The sequence below is a fragment of the Achroia grisella genome, unplaced genomic scaffold (genome assembly GCF_030625045.1).
Source record: "Achroia grisella isolate CSIRO2021 unplaced genomic scaffold, CSIRO_AGI_Agris_v1 utg640, whole genome shotgun sequence".
NCBI classification, from domain to species: domain Eukaryota; kingdom Metazoa; phylum Arthropoda; class Insecta; order Lepidoptera; family Pyralidae; genus Achroia; species Achroia grisella.
Window position 1 is genome coordinate 2907214 of NW_026712977.1, and position 27327 is coordinate 2934540.

General features: G+C 32.7%; 1 protein-coding gene across 1 annotated transcript in view; it reads left to right on the plus strand.

The window, feature by feature from the left end:
* Positions 1 to 27327, plus strand: part of LOC131849355 (JNK-interacting protein 3) — a 45104-nt gene that overhangs the window by 6980 nt on the left and 10797 nt on the right. Inside the window, 13 exon segments of the mRNA XM_059199418.1 lie at positions 1521 to 1668; positions 2343 to 2378; positions 3532 to 3549; positions 4099 to 4156; positions 4409 to 4568; positions 5824 to 5949; positions 6861 to 6985; positions 10775 to 10937; positions 22024 to 22172; positions 22555 to 22697; positions 23446 to 23600; positions 26148 to 26306; positions 26830 to 26952. Coding sequence (XP_059055401.1) covers positions 1521 to 1668; positions 2343 to 2378; positions 3532 to 3549; positions 4099 to 4156; positions 4409 to 4568; positions 5824 to 5949; positions 6861 to 6985; positions 10775 to 10937; positions 22024 to 22172; positions 22555 to 22697; positions 23446 to 23600; positions 26148 to 26306; positions 26830 to 26952 — 1563 coding nt within the window.

Genomic DNA, 27327 nt, shown 5'->3' on the forward strand with positions numbered 1-27327 from the left:
ATACGACAGTTACCACTTTCATCAGTATCGTATCGTATACTTTCTATTGCAATTCCAGTCGCATAAAATAATAATTAGCTTAATCGATTGTAGTACTATTTCTAGTGTAGGTCGTTTAATTGACCTTACTAGCTGACCTGGCTTCTAATTCATACATTGCCACACAACGTAGTTTTCTTCAATAAAACTATATTACTGTATGTGTTATAAGGAAAGGCATGCTCATAAAAACCAATTTTATAGATTCAACTATATAATACAGTACATCTTGAGTCACGTAATTACATCACTTTATCATAATAAAGAACACACTAATAATCAAAATCCAAATACGTTTCCTATTGACGGCTCTGTTACACCCGTCTTGATTGCATTCGCAAGTGAGCGAGTAATGGATGCTACTGAACTTCGACTGTACGCATTGTAACGGTTCAGAATACACGTATGCACACTCACGGAGTATTACTACGTTTTGTGTAGGTATGAAGAACTGTAATTGACTTAGCAGACGGCATACAGGTGTTGCATTGCTACGTTTGTGACACTCTCTCAAGTAACGATTGTCCAAGTTGTAACTAAAACATTCGCGGTCATCAATCGATGAACATTGGTAGCACTTTATACTAACTACTTGTCTACATATCGTTAGAAAAACTGCTAGTGCAGTCAGATTTATTAAGTACATTTCATTGTACATATTTTTAATCTTATTGACATTGACACATTTCATTCTAATTTTGAATTGATATTTTTTTAATAAAGGCTGGTATTATTTTACTTATATGGAGTTTATATTTTCGGCTTATCGAAAAGATAGGGCAATGGTATTGATTCTACGATAGTAAATGTTTCTAGTTTAAACAGTTGATAAAAATAAAGTTAAATATTTAACAATAGGAGGCTAGATAACGATTTTAATAATAGTGATACCAAAGACTTTTAACAGAATCTATAATTGAACTTATTCATAATTTTTGTAATATAAAAAGTAAGAAGTAAAATGTTATCTCTTCTTCCTCTCCCGGTCTAGCATTTAGAGATGATAATTATATCATTAGACATCACAATGTCCGAAATATTATATATATATATGTGTAATTAGAATGGAAAACAAGTAGACCGCCCCTCCCCCCCCTCCCACCTGTTTGTTGTCTACCATCTATATACAATGCTATTCCAGAGGATTAAGTATTAAATTACTTAATTAAACTTATTCCGATGTATAACTACGGTTATTTTTTTGTATATTTACCTAATATTGCACATTTTTTTTTAGTATAACCCTTTCCTAATTGCTTATGCGACAAGGCAGTCATTTGTACCTACTTCTTTCTCCCTTATATTGATTTAGTTGGTGTAAAGCATTATAAAAAAATAATAGTAAGCTTCTTATTTTGTTATTTGACTACATTATACAACAAAGCTAGCTGCTTAGTGGCTAAAATATATGAAGTCGCAGTACCCATGCTTTTTACATACGCTACATTGTTGATATTAATATGAATTGTGTTTTTAAACAGGCTACATCACCTGTTGCACCTCCCAACTCTGTCGGTAAATCGCAGACGAAGAGCGAGAGACGAAGCGGAAATACTTTATACCAGGAATTGTCGTTCAATGAATGCGAGGCGTCCATAGTTGAGGGCGATGACAGCGCTGATATAACAGGTTTGATCCTAACATATACTACAATTGGAAGTACCAAATATATTATCATATTCCTTTATTATAAAATAGAAATTTTAAATATTTAAAATATCCATATATAAATGTATATATTTTAAAATAAAATTAAAAAAATATGAGGTGCTGGCGTTTGATTGTTTTCTTTTTATGGATTAAACATATCGAATAAACAAATGAATTGAGTGAACAAGAGAATTGCTAATAATGTATAAAGCAGATCCACTTTGTCGTAAATATAAATCATTGTGGTTAACTCTTGATAAAATCACCGTAGTAGGCTAACTAGCCTGACTTGAGGTGCATCCTATCGTCCTCCACTGGTGCCAACGTATACACTATACCATTATAATAATAATCCACATAAAAAAAGGTGATTTATTATGAAGGATCAAGTTAAAAGTACTTGTAATATGCAAGCATGTCATTTATGTCTACCCCAATAGAACATGGTGAAACGTTATAGCATTGTCGAGTTTATAACTCAAACTAAAAGCATGTTTTGCATGGAAATGCAAAGTTCAATTTATAAACTTATGTAAGGTTTCCCTGTAATCTTCAACCTTGTATATATATATATATATATATTTATTTATTCATGAGAATAATATAAGTTATTGATTATCGTTTATAATAGGTGAATGCTATATGTTTTACAGGTAGCTGGGTGCATCCTGGAGAATATGCATCATCAGGTAAAGTATATTGCTTTCAAGTTAAAAATGACTAGGCTTTGCACTTTGATAATTGGCTGATAAACATAGCTATATTTTGTTGCATGGTTAACGCACTTTGAAAATGACAATATACTCTTTTTTATTTCAAATATTTTAATATAATTATTCTTTGCATAGCTAAACATATAGATATATCCCACATATTATGAACTCTAAAATTTTTATGAATGTTTGTTTTTCTTTCACGCAAATACTATTAGATGGATATTAATGAAACTCTAATACAGTCTAACTCATACATCAGAATAACATAATCTATATAGTATCCGATACAGGATTCAGTTGGTAATATAACCGTGTCCGATACTATATGACCGTGATACAGGGGAACAAAAGTATAACATTTTGTTTGTAAACTGATTGGAACAAACATTCACTAAGTTTTAAGCGAAGCTTGTCACAATACACTAGTGAACATCGTATTTATTCGTAATAGCAATGGTTTCTGTTTCGTCTAAAGATATTCGGTTTAGCGCATGCTACTGCTTATTTTTACATATTTGTCATGTTCATATCTACACTAAACTCGGTGCTAACGAAACATTGTATATATTTTATTTCGTATGCTTCTATTAACAAATTACATCATATTGTACAAATTGTTAACTGTTTTTAATATATGTAGTACACTTGTTCATATCGATCGGTCGCTATTTTGAATATTTAAATTTTATAACGTAATTTATACATTTATTGTGATATTGGTAACTATTACGCTTGTTTAACGTGCATTTTATAAATCAAGCTTTTTTATTGTCTAACATTGTATCTATGAAACATAAATTTTTAATAATTTATGTTGTTATTTTTGTATTTAAGAAATATTCTAAATGTATATACAGGTCATGTTTCTAAAATTTTAATGCTATGAAAAATGTGAATGTTTAACACTGTTTACCACTATATTAAGATATAGTGTTTTTTTTCAGGCACAATAAAATAACATACTAATTTTTAGTATGTAGGTTATTTTCAAAATAATTTTAAAATAACCTGCGATCGATCTGTTTGAACTCATACATTGTATGCCGAATCTTAACTTTCTTTTACTAATTCTGTGTCCATTCTCTTTCCATGCGTTCTAACAAAATGTTGCATCAACGCAATGCAGTTAACGATAACTATTTTGGTGAGTATTCTATACTTATTTTACTTTATTCTACTTGTTATTTTTAAATGTAACTCTTCGCACTATAATGGTGCGGGTGCAGTAGACTATTTAATGAAAATATGATATTAAAACTTAATCATATGATTAAAAGTTGAATGTACTAGTCATAAAGGACAATTGATAAATTGTATTGTGATATATATCTGTCACCCGAACCATGCTGTAATGCGCGGACTACAATAGATATGTTTTTAACATAGGTTTCGTGTCACACGGAATATTATTAAAAATAGTGTTAAGGCCATTCATTGTATATTGAAAAATATCTTTTGAGCTTTCGAATTATTAGGTCTATATTTAATGGTCGTTTCTGTTTAATTATGGGTACGCCGCTATATATACTAATATTTTTGTGTATAATTTTTAAACGACTAATTAACTTATTCGTATTATTAAACAGATTAGTTTTATACATTATTTTTTAAATATAAATTAATACTATATATGATAGTATTTTTATTTATAACAATAAACTATAATATTTTTAATTTGTGTCTCTTCCATCAGGTATGGGCAAGGAAGTCGAAAATTTAATCCTGGAAAACAACGAATTACTGGCTACAAAGTGAGTGCATTGCATTTATAGTTTTTTTAACCGACTTAAAACACCGAAATTATCTCTGGAAATTAGGTTTTATCGACTCAACTGTTTTTTGTGTGTAACCTCAAAACATTGACGTGGACCGATTTTCGTAATTATTTATTTTGTCGTCCAAATAAGTGCAGCTGCTCAGAAGCTGTTGTATACATTCGGCAATTAATTTTTATTTCAATATTGTATTGTAATGTTTATTAACTAAAAGGTTTGTTTTATCAGGAATGCGTTGAACGTGGTGAAAGATGATTTGATAGTCCAAGTGGATCAACTGACTGGGGAACAAGAGATTCTGAAGGAAGAAGTTGCAAATCTCAATGCTGCCAGGGGACACCTCAGGGAACGGGTCACGCAGCTTGAGGAAGAACTCAGACATCTGAGGGTATATTTTACACTTATATTACTTAAATAAAAATAAACGTGCTATACACTCTTTGGGGAAGAACTATTGTAATTAGAGAATGTTCAGAAGCAGATTGATTATTGGTTCTTATTATTCAAGTTAAATGAATTCAACCATATGTCTGTTGTCAAGAAGATTGTTTGGTAAGCGTGTTTCGATTTAAAACGTGAGATATAGCACTAAAATTGTAGGGTAATTGTAGTAATTGTATAGAGGATTAGAAGCTTCTGAGAAGAGAATGGGAAGGCATGAGCGATATCCACAGGTATCATGTGATGTTTATGATACCGTTCATGTAAATGGACAATGTTATAACTTTCTATCAGGTTGATTGTGAGATTGTGACCTTTTTATATAAAAAAATATGTATTTAATCTATAATAATGTTATAAATTCCAAAGTCTGCCTCTGTCTAGTCTCTGAATGTTTGTGAAAAGGTATCACCATAGAGCGGTTGAACGGATCTCAATTGCATATGGAGATATATGAGGATAGAAAAAATTATAAGATGAGAATAGGAAATAATAATTCAAATATATATTACTATATATGTATACTACACATCGTATATGTATATCATAATTTATTACCTGATGCGTAAATAAAAAGAAATAAGCATCCTATACTTAAGTTCTACTGTATTTAATGAACCCTGACTTATTACGCAATTGAGTTAATCAATTGCGTAATAAATCAGTTTTCATACAATCGTGTTTTATACCTACTTGCATTCATAAATTTATATTTGACCTTATTGTCGAATTTAATTACTGTACCGTAGCTTAACTGTATGTTGTTATCATTTATAATTAATATATTGTAGATTGTTTTAAAAAAATATGTAGATTAGCTGACCTGCGCAACAAACTAACAATACAACCAAATGTTGTGCCATATGTAACCTACGTAGTGTGCCCTATGTAGTCTTTCTAGCACTTTTCAATAGGACTATGCCTATTGAAAAGTGCTAGAAAGAAGAACTTACAAATGCCGAAGATTAAACGAGGCCACATTGTCACAATTTCAATATAGTAATTGGATATTTAGTGTATAGTAGTTTATTCCTACTGAATGGGACTACTAAGAATATTAAGTATGCATTATTCTTATTATGAAGAAAACAATATTCAGTGCTTATTGTTACAATATAAACAAAAATAAGATAAAATAATACATACATACACAATTATGCTTTATTTATGAAATATATGAACTGTTATTTATTTGTTTTAAGGAGACGATGAGTAACAACGCGAGCGGTGGCGATAACGAAGATGAAGCTGACGTGCCAATGGCTCAGCGCAGGCGGTTCACTAGAGTGGAGATGGCGCGGGTTCTCATGGAGCGTAATCAGTATAAGGTGATATTCTAGATCATATTTATAACATACTTTAGTCTACTCAATGGATTTATATTATTTTTGTTTACTTACACTAGAATCAGCATAGCACATCGGTGGGGTTTAGCACAAATAATACAATTGTCACCACAATACAATCGTGTTGTTGTACTTATAGTAAATGTATAATCGAAAATACGAATAATTGAATATATAAAATAGAAAGATATTATTATCAATTGAAAGTGCTTTCATTTATTAATTTATTTAAATATTGCGCTTCAATATTTTCTAAAGTATAACAAACAACATGTAATAACTAAATGTTAAGAAAACTGAAGAATTTAACATCACAGATAGATGTTAAGTTCTTTAGTTTTTCTTTCATTCTTTTAATATTTGTTACACGTTTAGATACAGTTATTCAAATATAAACTTTCATATATAGTTTTCTCAGACAATTACAAACACAAGCAAGCAATGATATAGTCAATGACATCATTATATCTTTATTCATTTAGGTATGTTATATATACAGATTATGACATGTAAAATCTACCGTCATTTCAGAGTATTTCAATCTATTAACTGATAGTCAAATGGATATAGCTGTTTAGAAGATTTCCCACATTCGACAATTCATAATTATACCCTATATGGGCTTGTAGGAAATATTTATTATACAGTATTTCAGCCGCCAACCATCTTGCTTAGTAAGATGTGGTGATGCTCCCATTGAAGATATAAATAGTAAAGGTATAGTGTACATGACATCGGTCTTTCGGAATGAGTAATAGATAGATAGATGAGAGAGGAATAGGGCACCATAATCGTCAGGTAATGATGAGATGTCCGAGGTGCTATTCATTCATGTATCAGATTTTTGGCATTCAGTGATATAAAAATTAAAAAGAAAACTGTGTCGGTTACAGGAACGTTTTATGGAGCTGCAAGATGCTGTTCGCTGGACGGAGATGGTCCGTGCAAGTCGCGTCGATTCCAATATGGATAAGAAAAATAAACAGAGCATATGGAAGTTTTTCAGCAACCTCTTTAGGTAATTATTATACATTAGGTGCCATCCATAAATTACGTAACACGATAATGGGCGGAGTAAAGGATTAAGTGTGACATTGTGTCACATTTTATACTTTTCTCCTTCAAGATGATTGTGTTTAAGAGGATTCTATGTTAAACATTATATCTAAGATACTGTACTTGACATGTAACTAGCTGTGACAGGGACTCGGGTTAAAATAATTGAAATATGTGTAAACGTTGACGTAATTTATGGATGGGCAACTGACAATGAACTACAATGAAGATATCAATCATATATTACCAGAGGTCAACTTTGTACAACTCTGTTTCGCCGATTTCAGACAGCTGTAAAGCAGCTTTTTTAGCTGTATTGGTTGAAGGGTGAGATATGGCAGAATGGAAGTTATGGAGGCAAAACATGTTAGGCCTCCTGAATGGCAATGGATGATGAGTGCACATAATGACGTAATATCTGTGTGCCAGCCTCTTTGCCTTTGCTTTTAATAAAAAAAAAAAAAATGGGGTCATTTTACACAGTGACATCTAGTTCCGAACTATGCGGCAGTACGACAGTATACAGACAGTAACTTAAATAGCTGGTACTTAAATACATTCTGTTTTTTAAAATACACACGTAATATGTATACAAACCACATAAACAAAACAACAAAACAAACAATCACACTCATGAATACAAATGTTTGCTTGCGAGAAACAAACCCGTCGCGGGATTGGCAGTCAGACGGTGTGCTAATCCGCTGATGCGCCGAGGTCAAAATAAACTGGCCATCTTGTATAAATTCATTGTATATAAGCGTAAAATTTGCTGACCGAGGGAGCATTAGGCGAGTTGGCGTTTAACCTTTTTTATAATTATCTGCCAGTATATCTATGAAAAAATAAATAATAAGAAAAAAATACTGAGCATGAATATATTCTCTTAAAGATTTTTAAATACAGCAGTTGCGAAAATATGGCATACCGCTCGAAAATATACGAGTAATTACATAGTATTTCAATAAATGTCTTGAACGAGGTAGCCTTCGTAAAGTCATTCGCGGACTCAACTACAGCCACCTACTTACACTAGCCACCAAGCTTGCTTTGTAAGCTGTGATTCAGTCAGATGCAAGTAAGCAGTGAAATTACAGGAGAAGAATTATGGAATGGAAACGATTTTAGAGAAAAAGGATGTCATACCTATTATCCTTGAGTGAGCAAATGGTATCACGACCGAAATATGATTACGTGATGTCATGCCATCTAGTTATCTTATATAAGAAAAAATGATATATTTAATCAGATCAAATTTAATTAGTATTATGCTGTTATTTCTAGTTATCATATTACCTAATTATCGCAATGTCATCGAGATAATCAAATATATTGATAAACTGTATTACATAAATCCAATACACACAATATGTAATATATTATACTTTGGCTTGCGATTAAGCTGTATTATATTTGTCTATTTATTATTTTATTTTATTGCTGTGCGTGTAGGATTTTTTTTTATTTTGTTTTATTTCTATGGGAGATCTATGTAACCTTGTATGTATACATAATTATATATAATATACTAGCGATGCATTACAAACCTGTTAATTTCTCAGTTTGTTCTATACTATAACACGCATATATTACAAAGATAGACCCATAAATTCTGTCCAATATAGCAACTTTTAAGCGGGAAGATAGCTGGGAAAAAAAAATGCTGTGCGAAACGCAGGTTCGATTCCTTGCACGGTGCAATCATTTGTACTCATGAGTATGATTGTACCGGTCTGGTTGTTTTCGAAGTATAATATGTATATGTATTTTAAAAAAAATCTGTGTATTTCTATCAGTTGTCTAGTAACCATAACACAGGCTTAAATTAGCATGGGACTGAATGGCACTATATATAATGGAGATATTATTATTATTTTATTATATAAATATATTTTCTAAACTACTTACCTTGGGAACCGTGTAAAAATATGCCCTATTGTAGGGTATGTTTTATGATAACTTGATAGGGCATATAATATTGATATTTAAAACATGTAAATTAATGCTTTGAATTTTCATGCGATACAGTATTAGTAGTATGCGGCTCCAATATTGAATGTTATTTATTCAATACTTTAAAATTATATACAGTATTATTATTACTGCACTGCAGTACGCTAAAGTATGTATAATTATTATATGTAGGCAACGCAATAGGCGATGTAGGCGATTGTTGCTGACTTAGCCAAATCTTCGTTATATTGGCATTATAATTTTGCAATATTATAAGCGAAATGCCAACAAAATTAATAACACGCGTATATTTATTTATTTTACGTATTTATTTACTTTACTTCTATATGTACCATAGATTTCATACGTTTTTTAATGAGACATAGACAAATTATAAAAAAACATATAAGTCTAATTAAATTGAAATATAAAGTAAATAGACATTAATGTATTCAGTGAGTTTGGATCGTAACGCTGTGCGTTTAGTTACTGTATAGCCATACCCAATAGCCAGAAACACGCATGAAACACTGGTGTTTCAGGCGTTCATAGGTTACGGTAACCTTTACCATCAGATGGGCCCGTAGGCTTGCATGCCACATAGCATAGTAGTAGAAAAAAAAACATATTGATACTCGTATAGTATTTACATATATGCGGAGGAACGAGGACCATATCTTATGGAAAGTGTATAATATGAATGTGGATGGATGTAAAGGGAGGGGACGCCCAAAGAAAAGAATCCATCCAGGATTGTGTTAAAGATGACATGAATAAAAGAGCAGTGGAAGAGAATGACATACTGCGCCGACCCCAAATAATGGGATAAAGGCAAGGCAATGATGATAGTATTTACATATATTATTATATGAGAAGGGTTTAGAAAAAATGAACAATATTTAGGCATCAGCTCTTTTCTATGATGCTATATAATAAAAAGTTTGCTTGCGTTGAATGATGATAATATTCGTCGAAATATGCTATTAGTTGATAATATAACAGTTTATTATTTAGGAGTGGCAACGCGTGAGGCAATTTAATATCCCATGCTTTTGATTAGTCTATGACGCGAAGGTATATATAGATTATTATATACGACGCGCGATATCAGTTTATTATCTTTATAAATTGGCATGGTCTGTATATACATATTTATAAAACTGCATTTCCTATATCTGTAACTTGTCTTTTCAACAAATATTTTTATATTAATACAAAGGATAACATATTACTTTTATAACATTATAAAATAATTCAGGGACTCTCTAATGTCATCAGAGTAAACTTAATTATCTCTCTGGTAGTGTTAACTTTCAGTCAGTCTGTAAGATCTTACGAACATGCGAGCGAGTCTTCCACACTCGCTCGCATGTTCATCCGGAGAAACTGTAAAGGCCAACTGCGACCAACAGCATCAAAATAGTTCAAAATAAAATAAAAACCTTAAATTTAGATGGATATGTATTAAAATTATGAAACAAATTATTTACAGCAACAATTTTAATAATAGTTGCTTATCAGATATATAAATATTTACTGTATTGCAGTATGATTATTTGGGAATATTGATGATGTTGATGGAGATATAATATATTATTACATATTAACATACACTTAGTTGAGAAATGCACTCATTACTTTTTATTAATTAATTATAAATATACATACAAAGTACGCAGATCATTAAATGTTCTATTATCAAATTGATCTTATGTAATCATTAGCTTCGGGGATATTTGTATTATATTTACATGAAGTTTGCAGACCCGCAAATGACCTATAAATAATATAATTACAGTACAAGCGAGAGACCACAGCGGCCTCTATCAACGCCTCACTTACGTGCAGTAGCGGCCCCTCAACCAGCCATGAGACACTCCCGCACGTCTGCCGACTTCCTTGAGACTCAGCTTACAGATCATCATCACAGGCGGCATGAGCGGAGCGAGCAATTCCGTCAGGTATGTATTCAAGCCCAACTTGACCGTAGGTGGCGCCAATGTTTATATTATTCTTATTCTGTACGTAATTTGTGTTATAGATCTAATGATATTAGTATCAGTACATAAAGGTGTATTTATACTACCTTAATCCATGTATCATTGATTATTAATAAAAATTTTGCAAAACTATATTAATGGACAGTTTGTCCTTTTTATTAAATCAAGAAATGGTAAAGCAAAATAGTTTAATAACTAAAATAGATTGAAATTAGCAACAGTAGCTTCTTGCTTAAAGGAACAGTATTAATAATAATACATACATTTAACATCTCGCCATGGGTATAAACCCATGGCGAGATGTTAAATATGGTATAATTGTATATCAATGAATAATGAAATAATTTTGTATTGTGTTTGGTAAAGTATAAATATACCTTCTTGTGTAAATATACCTTCATTGTTTTCAAAGAGTGATCGTATTCAGAGAAAAACGCTTGTTGTTGTAATGGATTTCAACATGCATTATTGGAGGTTCATAATTTTCAAAATCATATGAAAAACATTGGCATTTCCTTAGTGCTCGATTATGAGTAGATATCATTAGATAAAATCTACTATCAATGTAATAATGCCACTTTCATATTATTATTATATAAAAGTGTTGAAACTCATAATTATATTGCTATTTTTATTATTATGAAACAACAACACTTGTGTTTTATACATACAAAAAGAAATTATGCATATTCATTTCTTTTTTCTATATTTAAAACACATTACATTGTTCATTTTATCATACCAGAAAGCATTTGCTGTGTTCACACTAACATAGAAGCTGTATAAACTTTGTAATTGCTTAACATTATAAAAATGATTAATATTGTACGTTGTGAATATACATACCCATATGCATATATTTAGTTACCGGATAAATCACTACATAGAGAAAAGTCAGTTTCGATGAATGTGATGGTTGTGTAGGTTTAAAATTATCAACGGGTTTTGGAGGAATGGTGTAAGATCACTATTAGTTAATATTTAGGTATGTAACGTCATTCTCAAATAGAACGCGTTAGTTTCATGTGTTTTTTATACAAACACATGTATATTTTGTAATCGCCAGTAAATGCTTAAAACAATTGATTATAGCCCATTCACACACCACCATCAAATCCCAAGCTAAGTAGAGCTCGTGTCATAACTCAAGCTATTATAGCAATAATAATTAAGTATACAATATAATTACTTAGATACATTTTTTTATAAATACATAGAACCGGCTTGTTTTATCCAAATAAATAGGTTAGTACGTTGGTGTCGAACAGTTTAAAAGTTAAACAAATATTGAGCCCGTGCGAAGCCGGGCGGGTTGCTAGTAATTATTACTTTACATATATTACTGCAAATAATTATGTTTTGATTGATGAGCTGAATTTATTTAGTAGTACTATTTTATATTTATAAAATCTAAATGTCGCTATATAGCGATTAAATAATTAGAATTTATTTAGATTCGGTCACTTGCAAAAGTTATTCAAGAATTAGTGATAACTTTCCTGTCTGCTCCTTATATCAGTGCATGTCTGTAATGTTAAGTGTGCTTACTTGTAATTTGGCTTTGGATGTGATTTTCGTTGCTGAATCCTTAACATCTCTTATATGAGTATAAATGTTTTATAAGCCAGTATCCACAAAGAGGTGATAATTCGGAGCAGTTGACATCATGGTTTTGTTATCTCACTTAAGTTTAGAATTTACAGGTTAAGAGGCATGACATCTTAGTCCTCTGAAATAGAATACCATGACTGGTAAAAGTATCACGTGATAACGTGATGTCCGCAGTGTTGCATGCATATAGGCGACAGTTAACGCTTACCAGTAGGTGATCCATCAGATTGCTTGTACTTTCAATTCCATAGAAAACACATATTTATTCTATACCTCGAATTTTTCTTTAACCAACTTACAAACATGTATCTCTGCCTATTCCTTAAGAGATTATATATGAACTTAATATATCTATCAATCAAAAGATTGATACATATGTTGTAATATCCTTTATATATATTTTGAAATCTATGAACTAAATATGCTGTATTTATTGTATGTGTACATAATATTATGATTAATATTTACTTAACTTACTTTACACACAATAGCCTAGATTAGAGACTAAATACAGATTGGAGTCCAACTTACATTACTAAACATACTGACACCTTTTCATTTTATCCTTTGATGAAAGACTTTAAATACTTAAAATTATGAAATATAAACGATCTACTTATTTATATATAATACAATTTTTTAATATAATTTTTTCTTTAATATTGATTCATACTAAATGTTAATAAAATATCCCGATACCTCACTCCATACTGGCTTATAATTAAAATATAACATGTACCAGAATTAAATCAGATAAATTGTAGGTTCCATATTAACCTTTTATAATATAACTAAGGAATTTGAGAGTAAAACATCACTGTTTTGTTTATTATAAATCGAAGAAACTAGTATTTACGATAACGTAAAAATTACGCGTATTAAGCAAGCAACACAAAAACAATCATACACTATAATACTTTGCAAACGAAATTGTTACCAAGTACATACTTGATTAAACAAAATATATGTTAATTTATTTAAACAATTTATTACATGAAACACTAATTTTATAATTGAAAAGTAAAATAAAGGTTGTTAATTCTGGAACATGTTTTATTCTCGTACATTTTGTTGGCTAGACATTATTCCTATGCCTCTTTTTGTTTTCAGTTGAAACAGTGACGGGAATCTAAACAACCAATTTTAATGAATATAACCAAGTGACAATGCTCAATGATGTTTATAAGTGATATATATATATATGTTTTTTTATTTATAGAATACATTAGTAGTGTTTTTAAGTTCAGTATTTAGTTTTATATGTATATGGTGATGATTATTATTAGATCTTTTGTGATATATAATTTATGTTTTATGATTGTGTTACATGTTGGTATTGGTTTCTTTTATTCTGTTTATATGATTATTGTTTTATAATCAAAATGAGCCTAATTCATTGTACAATATTAATCATTTATATTTATTTGTCCAAAGTAATGAAATATTACAAAACATGTTATAGAATTATTTTAATTTATTTTTGTTATAAATAATGAATTAAGCAATTTCAGTGCCTGATACAGTATTTAATGAAATATTTTTTTATATATTTATTGTTTTACACATATTTTAAATGTAACAATAATGCATTGTTTAATTGTATCTATACTATAAACAAAATTGACTAGGTTCTTATCATCATCTATCTCTTTATCTATCATTTACTTAATTCAAAACAATCATTATTAATTTAGATTTTTATTTATAAATATACTAATTCTTTAACTACTACAAAGCTAATATCTAAAGCAAAATTTTACTTAAACTAAATTACACGATGTAGTTTACTATTAAAACTGTATATACATTTTATAATTTGTAAATAGAGATGTGTAAGTTATGAATAAAAAATATAATAGATTATTATTATTATTATTATTATAACACTTTATTGCACCAACATATAAAGGACATGAACAAAGTTAAAAACATAAAAATTAAAATTAGATGCTTTATTATTTACTTAATGCATATAAGTTGTCATGTGACAAGTGCAATAGTAGTGGAACCTAATTATATTTTTATTACAATAATAATATGTACACTCAATTGAAAATACACTTTCTTATTAAAAGATAATGTTTGCGCCTGTATACCTATTTTCCTTTCCTAACGTCCTCTCCACATCTATCTCTTTCCTTGGCAAGGAATCTGAAAAGGACAGAGATGTTTCGCTCGAGCCCGATCGGCGAGACTCGGGCTGTCGCGCACGTAGTCATTCGGAGATCGTTGAACGGTGGCTATCATAGTTTTTTCATCCGCATTAAAATTAGTATTTTGGACAATATATAAACTGATTTTGTATATTTTTGCATATAGACAATATTTGTGTGTTGTGAAGTGTCATAGTGTGCTGGTGCAGCATCGTACAAGAACGAAAGGACGGCCGGCCTCCGGGAAGACATCGAGTAATCCAGGTACCTTGCCTCCTTTCATCCTAAAAATCAAATATACAGTCCACTTTCCACTTTCCATTTTTCATTTGCGCATTTTAAACACCATTTTTTGGCCACTTCGGCCGGATATTATATAGCCATTTGGTTCTTTCTGCTGCACCCCGCAATTAGTAGTATAATTCAAATAAGCATAATAGGTAGGTACTTCACGCATACCGCGTTATAGCCATCATAAAATCACTTCGAGTTATTCCATTTCGCATCAGTTTGTTACGTATGCATTTATGAATAGTTCAATTATCGCGTATTAGTTGTAGGTAGTTATAAAACTACTACTTGTATTACAATAGAACAATCTCGAATTTTGTTACGCATTTGTTAATTTTAATAGTAGGTATATAGTAATTATAGCAAAATGTCGTTATCCGACTTAGAAATTAAATTAAACAATTTGATCTCAAGAAGGTCAGCTTATTTCGAGCGGGTTCAAAGTATTTATAATTCTGCAAAAAATTTAGTTGACGATGTTTCTATTGAATTGTTTTTATCAAAAGTTGAATCGTTGGATTCTATACGGAACGACTATTTAAGTACGTTGGAATCTATAAACGCTATAGAAACAAGGTTGAAACCTAATCATCAGCCCAGCCATCAGGCTTGGCTGGCATTTGAAGATTTGTATTGTTATATAAAAAGACAGATTACAAAGTTGAATCTGTCACACGATTCTAAACCTAATATATCAGCATCTGAGCCGATTAAGAGTTCTAGACCAAAATTACCAGCCCTCCAAATTCCTGAATTTTCAGGAGATGTGACAGTTTGGAATTTATTTCATTCTACTTTCTTGTCAGCAGTACATAATAACGACTCACTTACGGATTTGGAAAAATTGCATTATCTGTTAGGTAAACTCACGGGGCAGGCTAGGTCTGTATGCGCAGGCTTAACTCCGTGCGCATCCAATTATAGTATTATTTACGAGACATTGGTTAATAGATATGAAGATCTGCGGTTTCAAGCAACAACTTATTTGGATAATATTTTTAACTTAAAACCTATGTCTAGTACAACCGCTGAAAGTCTAGAATCATTCGTTGATAAGTTCGCATCATCTGTTGCGGCCTTAAAAAACCTAAAATTGGATAATTTAGCAGAATTTGTATTTTTATACCTCGCATTAAAACGTTTAGACCCAGATATAGTTCGTTTGTTCGATATGGAATACCGCGGTTCTGTGATACCCAGTTTCGATAGCTTAGTTACATTTTTACGTGAACAAATTAAAATATTGCACAGAACTCCTTTTGTAAAATTACATCAAAATAAGTCCGAACGTGTCGTTCCCAGAATAACTAAACAAACACACACGTATTCTAGTACAACACAGTGTACACGGGCGAATGTAAACAATAATAATATGGTCAAACAGTTTTGTTCTTTATGCAATTCGTCAGTGCCACATGATAATTTGTATAAATGTGCCGCTTTTTGTAATATGTCCCCATACGATCGATATTTATTTGTTAGAGGTCATAGTTACTGTCTAAATTGTTTGAGTAGTAAACATAAAATAGCAAATTGTAATTCTGGTATTAATTGTAAGGTGTGTAATAGAAAACATCATTCGATGTTGCATTTCGTTAGTAACACCGGCAGGCCGTATGCACAAAACGGCCGCGACCGGTCGCCCGCCGCACCCGCCGCCGCGCCACTCGCGCCGCTCGCCCCTGCCGCGCCGCCCGCGCCGCCCGCGCCTCTCTCGCCGTACGCGCCGCCGCGTCTCACTGATGCACCGCGCGCATCACATTATAACTCACAGATAGCGAATACTAGTAACGCGACGGCCGCGGACATTGCGTTATGCAGTACACAACTAGTTAACAAAACCACTCACAATACTATTTTGTTGGCGACCGCACGAGTTATTGTTTACGATGTTTATGGTAGGGAATGTTTGGTTCGCTGTTTATTAGATAACGCTTCGCAAAGTAATTTTATTACTAATAGTACATGTGAAAAATTGGGTTTATGTAACCGACGCAAGACAAATTTATTAGTAAAAGGTATCGGCGGTACGAATAAGGCTGTCGACACATTAGTAAATATTAAAATACACTCCCGATTTAATTGGAATATTTCGTACGAGTTAGATGCATTGGTAGTGGATAGGATTACGGAACGTTTGCCTAATATGACTGTAGATAGGTGCAAGTTGTCTGATTTTGACGTGTTACCATTGGCTGATGACACGTATAGCTGTCCAGGTGACATCGACATGTTATTGGGCGCATCATTGTTTCATCATTTATTGCTTACAAATAAAATTGAAGGTCAGTTAGGTTCTCCCTATGCTTGGGAAACCACGTTGGGATATATTGTTGTAGGACCCGCGCCTGCTACTTTTTGTAACAACACTGTAACGACGTGTTGTGCTATAGTATCGAATTCTCTGGACAATTTAATTAAAAGATTTTGGGATTTAGAGGAGATATACGTACCTCCTATTAAAAGTCCAGAAGATAACGCGTGCGAAAAATATTATAGTAGTACTACAAAACGCGACCCGATCAGTGGTAGGTATATTGTGGCTTTACCATTTTGTAAGGATCCGTCCACACTGGGCGATTCTTATCAGTTGGCTAAAAAACGATTTTTATGTTTGGAACGAAAATTAATTGCTTCACCCGCATTTAAATTAGCTTATGACGATGTCATTCTCGATTATATAGATAAGGGGTACATCTCACCCGCACCTACGTCGGCGTGTGAAGATAAATCGCTTTCATACGTTATACCGCATCATGGAGTGGTTCGTGAGGATAAGACGACCACTAAATTAAGAATTGTTTTAGACGCTAGCGCGAAAACTACTAGTTCCATTTCATTAAATGATATTTTGTTTTGTGGCGAAAATTTACAGGGTAATCTTTTTGATATAATAATTAATTTTCGGTTATTCGCGGTCGCACTGTCCGCAGACGTGCGACAAATGTTTTTGTGCATAGAGGTTCGTGAAGAGGACCGTAAATTTCAACGACTATTGTATCGTTTTTCACCCACCGATCCCATTGTTACCTATCAATTTAATCGTGTTTGCTTTGGTGTTAAATCTAGTCCGTTTCACGCATTGCGTACAATTAAACAGCTCGCTGAGGATGTTGGAGACTCCTTCCCGCATGCTAGGGATGTTTTAGAATTAGGGTTATACATGGACGACGTAGTCCATTCAGTCGACTCAGAGGAAGAAGGGGTAAAATTGTCCACTGAGATGATCGCATTTTTAAAACAGCTGGTTTCGATTTAGTTAAGTGGACAAGTAATTCGCAAATAGTTCTTAACTCAATTCCTATTTCTCATAGACTCGCGGCGCTTAAGGAGTTTGATGAAACTGACACCCATAAAGTTTTAGGTTTATCTTGGTCGCCCCGCACAGATTTATTTCGCATTCAAATAAACCCGCCTAATGAGCAGTGCACTAAGCGCGCTATATTGTCATGCGTAGCTAGGTTATGGGATCTAATGGGTTTTTTGGGACCTGTGGTTTTATACGCAAAGTTACTTGTGAAACAATTATGGTTATTGAAGTGTGATTGGGATGACGCGCCGCCTGCATCGATAGTAAAACTATGGAGCCAGTACCGTAGTGAATTGCATTTATTAAATAAAATTAGTTTTCCGCGTCATGTTGATATAACGAGAGATAGCGTCGTTACTGTAGTAGGTTTTGCTGATGCCAGCGAAAAGGCATACGGAGCAGTAGTTTATTTGCATGTTAGTAATAATGGAATTAATAGCGTTCACTTGATGTGTTCAAAATCTAGGGTTTCGCCTACCAAAACGGTATCTTTGGCACGGCTAGAGCTGTGCGCCGCATTAGTACTCGCAAAACTCATTAGAATTGTGTGTGACACTTGTAGTAAGCGTCTCACTATTAGCAATGTTATCGCATTTTCTGACTCAACTGTGACACTTTGTTGGATTTATTCGTCGCCCCATAGATGGGATACTTTTGTTGGCAATCGCGTATCTCAGTTGCAGTCTTATTTAGCACCAGATAGTTTCCGTCATGTTTCGGGTATAGACAATCCTGCTGACTGTCTATCGCGCGGATTGACACCCGCACAAATTATCGATCATCCGTTGTGGTTCCATGGTCCACCCTGGTTATCGTCGAGCCCTAGCGAGTGGAAGATAGCGGAGTTCAATCCCACTAGTATATCGAATCCTCCCGAGGAAAAAACGCAAGCATTATTAGTTTCTGAAATCGAACCTAGTTTAATTTTGTTAAAATTAGCAGATCAGTTCTCGTCGTGGTGTAAATTGTTAAGATGTATTGTTTATATTTGTCGTTTTGTTAGACTGCTCCCGCATCGCAAATACATTACCGCATTTGATTTACGCTTCGCGGAGTATAAATTAATTAGGCAATTGCAGAAGTTTCACTTTTCGCATGAAATTAAAGCTATGCAATCTGGTAAACATTGTAGTATCGCATTTCGTAGACTGAAACCATTTTTAGAAAATGGTATTGTACTTGTTGGTGGACGTCTTCAGAACTCTGATTTGAGTTATCAAAAACAACACCCTATAGTACTACCGCGTAACGGTCATGTAATGAATTTATTAATCGATTACTTTCACAAAATTCACTGCCACGCTGGCCCTGATTTGTTGATGTCAATTCTTAGAGAAAATTATTGGATATTTTCGGCCCGTAACATTATTCGTAGTCGAATACATAAGTGTAACCGTTGCTTTAGATTGCGCCCTAAACAAGTTTTTCCCGAAATGTCAAATCATCCCGCTTGTCGTGTAACGCCATCCGTTAAAGCATTTATTCATACCGGTACAGATTTTGCTGGTCCAATAAAGGTAACACCGCACCGTGGCCGTGGCATACGTGCGCGTAAAGCGTATATTTGTTTATTTGTGTGTCTAACCACTAGGGCTATTCACATTGAGTTGGCTTCTGACTTAAGCGCAGCTTGTTTTCTATTGGCGTTTAAGCGTTTCTTATCTCGTCGCGGACCAGTAACGCATTTGTATTCGGACAACGGGACGAACTTTATAGGAGCTAGAGGATATTTAGATGAATTGCATAAACTTTTAGTTTCAAAATATTTTAATTCAGAATTTTCGCACGTCTTAGCTGAAAATCGCATTGAATGGCATCTTAATCCCCCAGCGGCCCCACATTTCGGTGGGAACTGGGAATCTAATATCAAGAGTCTGAAGAGTCACCTATATAAAGTAGTAGGAGATCAGATTCTCACTTTTGAGGAGCTTAGCACTGTTCTCACGCAAGTGGAAGCAGTAATGAATAGTCGACCATTGTGTCGCACGTTAACATCGGATCCATCCGAACCGCTTGCTTTAACGCCGGCCCATTTCTTGACATCAACACCATTGAAATATTTGCCTGCACCAACTCTTGGTGGTAATGAAATTGATCTTAATCAACGTCATTCATTACTTACCAAATTAGTACAGTCATTTTGGTCTCGGTGGAGACGTTCATATTTGCATACATTGACAACGCGTCAGAAATGGAATACTCCGTCGAATCCCATAGCAGTGGGCAATGTTGTAATAATTATTATAGATAACGCACCTCCTCTTCATTGGCCTTTGGGTATCATTGAAGAAATTTTTCCCGCGAAAGATGACATTATTAGAATAGCTAGAGTCCGAACTTCATCTGGCTCGTATCTACGACCAGTAGTTCGTCTGTGCCCACTTCCTAATCAGTAAATAGTAAATATAGTTAAGCTCCGTTCTCTTGTTAAATATATTATTAGTTTGGTTAGTATCCTACATTTTAGTTAGTTTGTTTTGCATTTGCTTTTTTTTTTGAAGGGATCCTTCAAGTGGGGGGGGGATGTTTGCGCCTGTATACCTATTTTCCTTTCCTAACGTCCTCTCCACATCTATCTCTTTCCTTGGCAAGGAATCTGAAAAGGACAGAGATGTTTCGCTCGAGCCCGATCGGCGAGACTCGGGCTGTCGCGCACGTAGTCATTCGGAGATCGTTGAACGGTGGCTATCATAGTTTTTTCATCCGCATTAAAATTAGTATTTTGGACAATATATAAACTGATTTTGTATATTTTTGCATATAGACAATATTTGTGTGTTGTGAAGTGTCATAGTGTGCTGGTGCAGCATCGTACAAGAACGAAAGGACGGCCGGCCTCCGGGAAGACATCGAGTAATCCAGGTACCTTGCCTCCTTTCATCCTAAAAATCAAATATACAGTCCACTTTCCACTTTCCATTTTTCATTTGCGCATTTTAAACAGATAACAATTTTTTTTTTTATTTAAGATACTGTGGTTGGTGATATTGTGGTTATTTTTTAACGTTTACTTACATTATTTAAAGATATACTATTATTATTTTTTGTGTAGAATTATTATTATATTGTTTTTTTTTTTGTATTTAATATTTTAGATCAATATTTTTGAAATATTGTATATTGTCTTACTGATTCGTAAAATGATATAGGTACAGTACATACAGTCGATTAACAACGGTACATTGTATTCTGCATCTACTATTATTGGGGAGAGACATAAAATCATAATCATGAGGTAAAAAGTAGAAGTATCCAGAAGCAATCATGTTTTATTGTTTAGCATGTCTAAGTACGCAAGGGGTTTATATTTACGAAATATGGATTATTATTAACGTAATACCCTACGTTTGTAAAATGTAACACTGCTAAGATTCTTTTGATGAATGTTACTTTCATTATATTTGTTAAAGGAAAATGGTTATCTTTTCATAGACATACAGCATATGTTTAAAACATATAAAACATAATTACATTCTGAATTTTTTTATTGTACCCAAAAAATGATATCTATTTAATCGAATTAGGTAGGTGTTATTTTGCGGAAGTCCATTTCACTACTTGATGGATTTATTGTTTATTTATGAAAATGAATTACATTTATTTGTAGAATATTTTATACCAATTTATTATTTAGTGATTAATCGATTTAATAAAACATTAGACTAAATAATGGTCGGCGTAGGTTCGGGCGCACGTACGTAAAGAAGATGGGCGCACGCAGGCCTACGGCTGGAGTCTGCCAGGGAAAACCGGGCAAGGTCAAAAGGGGCCCAGCCCGTGCACCTCGCTGTCATCAGGGGGAGTGCCGGTGCCCGTCCCCGTATTCTGCAGGTAAATAGAATAGAAATAATTGCTATTAAGAGTAATGATAAAATAAGATTTTTTAATAGTCATTATGTGATTCTACTGCGAAATTCGGAATGAAGAGTTCGCCAAGAAGTTAAATCCGGAAAATTGATAGATCTTTTCAGACAAATATATACTTGTGGAACTGTCAGATGGCGCCGAGGAAAAGCAGCGCTATCTTCAGGGTTCAATTGTGTTGTCAAGCCATTTAGAGGCTCATTGAAATATATAGAAAATAAACATCCAAATCGGTTCAGCCATTTAGTAGGGGTTAAGTGACAACAAAATATACAGTTATATATACAGACTATGCACATATACTCATACATATTTTAAATAACTAAGAATCTGAATTTTTTGTGTACAGACCTATAGCGGAGACGGAGCCTCGTATGACTCTACTATGTGCCGCTGCCGTGAACCTCAACGGTGGTCGAACCCCAGACGGCGGCTGCATGATTGGCGAAAGTGTGTTCTATGCCAAAGAGGATAAGAACGAAATGTGCCTAGGTTAGTACATCCAGTTTGTTAAATTGTAATATACGTCCTCAAAAATATATTCTCTATTCGACTGTTTTTAGTGTATTTTTTACACGATTTTAAATTATACATTTTTAATATAGATTTATTCTTGCACCATTGTTTCCATTTGTGGCGTAAAATACTCTTAATTTAGTTAATCTTTCTTTTATTTTAAGTATTTCATGGATCAAACAAATGATCTATATATTTATAAAGCAAACCGCTCGGGCTTTGATTTAATATTTTATTTATGCTATTGGAATGACAAACAAGATGACAATCCACTTAATAGTAAACGGTAAATGCCTATATCTATGAACAGCACTATGGACATCACGTTATCAACATTCATGCGTTGCTATTCAATATGACTAAGATCCGATGCGAATTTCACAACCTTATCAACGAATCATTTGACATAAGTGATACCACCTATACATTGTTATTCCAAAGAATTAAGATGTTATATCATGCCTCATATACTTCATAGTTGCACCCTCCAACCGAAACTACTGGTTATTACTGAAATAGGTCTATCCTATTTCAGTAAGGTAACGAAGCAGACGATTATTTAGTCTACCTTTGGTAAAAAACTGTTCGGCAACAAAAATAGGTGTAATAGAAATGGCCATGGATACAGCTGTTTACAAAATTGATAATAGTACAATTTCATTATTTTATCATCAGACCAATATTTTTATATTATTTATCTTTGCATTATTATGACATTTAACAGCATATGAAATGAGCAAAGCACAATCTGTGCACTCTCCAGAAGTGGAAGAAATAAATCAGCAGTTGCAGTCTACACAAAGTGTTGAGGTCCTCGAGAAGAACTTGTCGTCCCTTGTGTGGATTTGCTCCAGCACGCAAACGAAAGGCGTTGTTATGGTTTGTTTACTTTTTTTACAATGACGATAGTATATATAGTAGATATTGAAACTGTGTTGATTCCCGTGAAGGATTCTTTGTAAAGTAAGGATCTTAGTCACCTGACCAGTAATTATACATCAGTAATATAATGTATAATCCAGTAATTGTAGGATATCCATTAAGATAGACTTTTCCTGACGTCCAACCAAAATACCAGAGCCGTCTGTTTTTTAGAATATCACTGTTTGAGTACCTATAAATTCTTTTTTATCTAATGTGGTTCCCTCGGTAGTCGGTATAGTACAGTATATATTCCGTCTTACTTTCGATGCCCGCGATTTCGACTTCTCGCCAGAAACATTTATAGGTGTTCTTAGGTGGTTTCCATGTGTATTATAAAGTGCTTTGAATAAAAAAATGTTTTGAATTAATTCTATATAGTTGGATATTACTCATAGTGCAAGTTCTACTTACTTCTAAACCATGCAATAGATATTGATATAGTTCTTACAATCATTTTGAGAAAAAATCTGTATAATATGTTAAGATAAAAATAATGGAGTAATATATTTTTTTAAGTTATTGTTTTTATTTTTGTAATGTAATTCAAATAACTTACTTAAATTCATTGCTATTTATAATGCATATAAAGATCCAAATGCTATTTGTAATTTATTTAATGATTACTTTGTAAATTTTACAACTGAAAATGAAAATAATAATTCTAACTGCAATTTTAATTTATATAACGTCAACAAGAAAAATTACGCAAAATCAATTTTTTTAAAACCTACACATGAAAATGAAATAATAGTGATCATTAATACATTAAAAAACACAAATTCGGTAGGCTACGATGCAATTAGTACAAAGATTTTAAAAATCTGCTCCCAATATTTATCTAAACCACTGTCCTATATTATTAATATGTCTTTTGAACAAGGTTGTTTTCCTTGTAATCTTAAAAAAACTGTGATAAAGCCCTTACATAAAAAAGAAAACACATATGACATGAACAATTACAGACCGATTGCACTTATTCCGATTATTTCTAAAGTATTTGAAAAAGCTATGTTAAACAGACTAAATGAATTTATGACTAAAAACAAAATCCTAAAACAAGAGCAATACGGTTTTATAAAAAATAGTTCAACATCTTTGGCTTGTTTCGATCTGGTCAAATCAATAACAGAAGGTTTAAATAATAAAGAACAAGTAGCCGCAATATTCTTGGATATGACCAAAGCATTTGATTGCTTGAATCATAACATAGCATTGAATAAATTATGTAATTATGGAATAAGAGGAAACGCAAATGATTGGATTAAAAGCTATCTATTGAACCGTGAACAATGCACTGAAACATTCAAAGTTGTTAATGGACATAAAAAAACTTATAGATCTAGAACAATATTAAATAAAATAGGAATACCTCAAGGAAGTATACTTGGTCCATACATTTTTTTGACTTATATAAATGATTTACCTGACATAACAAAACACAAATGTATTATGTACGCTGACGATACTACCATAGTAGTAAAATGTAATAACAAAAATGACATAGAAAGACAAATTATTAATACTTTACAAAGCGTTATAAAATGGTTAACTGAAAATAATTTACAAATTAATTTAAAGAAAACTAAGATAATACAATTTGGTACATATAATTCGAATAATGTGAAATTAAATATTAATTATTGTAATCAATCTGTGGAAGTAGTGGACAATACAAAATTTTTAGGTATAATTGTAGATAGAAATTGTAATTGGAAGTCTCACATAGATGCATTATGTAATAACCTTGACCGATTCGTTCATGCAATAAGAAAACTGCGTTTATCAGTTTCCAAACAGGCTGCATTGAACGCATATCATGGATATGTTTCTTCCAAGCTATCCTATGGATTAATAATATGGGGAAACTCTGTGGATGCTACTAGGGCATTTATCGTGCAAAAGAAATGTATAAGAGCTGTGTGTGATGCCAGAGTAAGAGAAAGTTGTCGATCTCTTTTTAAAAAATTAAACATCCTTCCATTGCCATGTATGTATATTAAAGACATTTGTATATTTGTAAGGGAACATCCTGACTATTTTAAGAAATTAACAGACACAACACTGCGAGTAACGAGACCTAATGATAGACTATACACACCAATGTGTCGATTAGACTTACATAAGAGAAATGTATACTGTATGGCAATCAAAGTGTACAACAATCTTCCAAGAGAGATTAAAGAACTGGGGTCTCAAACGTTATTCAAACTCAAACTAAAGAATTGGCTGTCACTTGGTAACTTTTACAGTGTCCAAGAATATTTGAGTGGCACAAGCGCCTTCACGTAATTTGCATGCCTGTATGGTAAATATTGCTGATCAATGGATTTCATGTGGCATCGTATTAATTATACTACTGTACCAATATTTCGCAAATAAATTATTTCATTTCATTTCATTTCATTTCACAGTTTTCTTACTCCTCACTTACCGTTGCTTATTATTTTAATGTTTGTGTTTCAATTGGATGTCTAAATAACGTCTATAATTTTCTCTGAACAGATTATTGATGCCAACAACCCAGCAGAAGTACTAGAATCATTCCCAGTGAGCGACAAGCATATACTATGCGTAGCATCTGTGCCCGGCGCAGTAGCTGACGACTACCGCGAGTATGAAGAAAGAATGAATGCCGAAACGGAAACTAAGAGGCATTCAGGGGTAAATAATATATATTTAAAAATCTTCTCAGTACTTAAGTATTTACTATTCCGATTAGAAAAAATGTAAAAAAATACTAAAATGTTATTAGTTAAAATATGACTGATACAAAAAACATTTGTGTTAGATGTCACATTTAAATAATACGAGATACTGCAAAAGATTTGCCCCTATCAATTTAGACTCAAATATACCCAGTGAAACGTAGGCGTATCAAGTATTGCCTTCACAACAAGTATATCGTCAAAGTATACTGTCGATAGTCGATTTCAATTGTTTCTGAATGACTTATCTAAGGTTATAGGGATTAATGTCTATTATATTACTATTATATTATTATTTGATGGAGTTTTAATCCTACAATATATAATACAAAAATATCAATATATAAATGGAGAAGAATAAAAAGTATTAAAATTGTTATATTGTTATTAACGAGACCAAAGTAATATGTCTGTACTTTCCAAAATTTTCTAATATTGATCAATTATGGTAGTTACAATAAGCATAATTAATTTTATAGCAATCACTGTTTTGCGTGGGTAAGAGCGATTCCATCGATAGTCAGAGCAACGGGGTTCCGGGAGTAGCGAATGGTGCTGACGAAAATGGAGATAAGGAGGTTGTTGTTGGCTCCGCTAAATTGGTAAGTTTTACTAATATTATAATGTCGAAAGGTTTTTAGTTAAGATTAATGGATAGAAATTTGTTACTCTTTTACGCAAGCACTACTGAACGGATAAAAAATATATTATATAATTTAACGTAATGTAATGATAAATGACAAGTGTGATGCAGAATGCACAATGCAGATAAGTAAAAGACAGACACTGTGAATCTTCCAATTTGAACTCTATTAGTACAGAGATGTTTGTATGGTGAGCTGTCCACGGTATCCTCAATAGTCGCGCGGGTCAACTAGTACATATATATGTCTTTTTTTGTGTAATTGGAATGGGAACCAAGCTCCCAGCCCACCTGATGCTAAGTGGTAAACGACGCATATATATGTACATCGTGA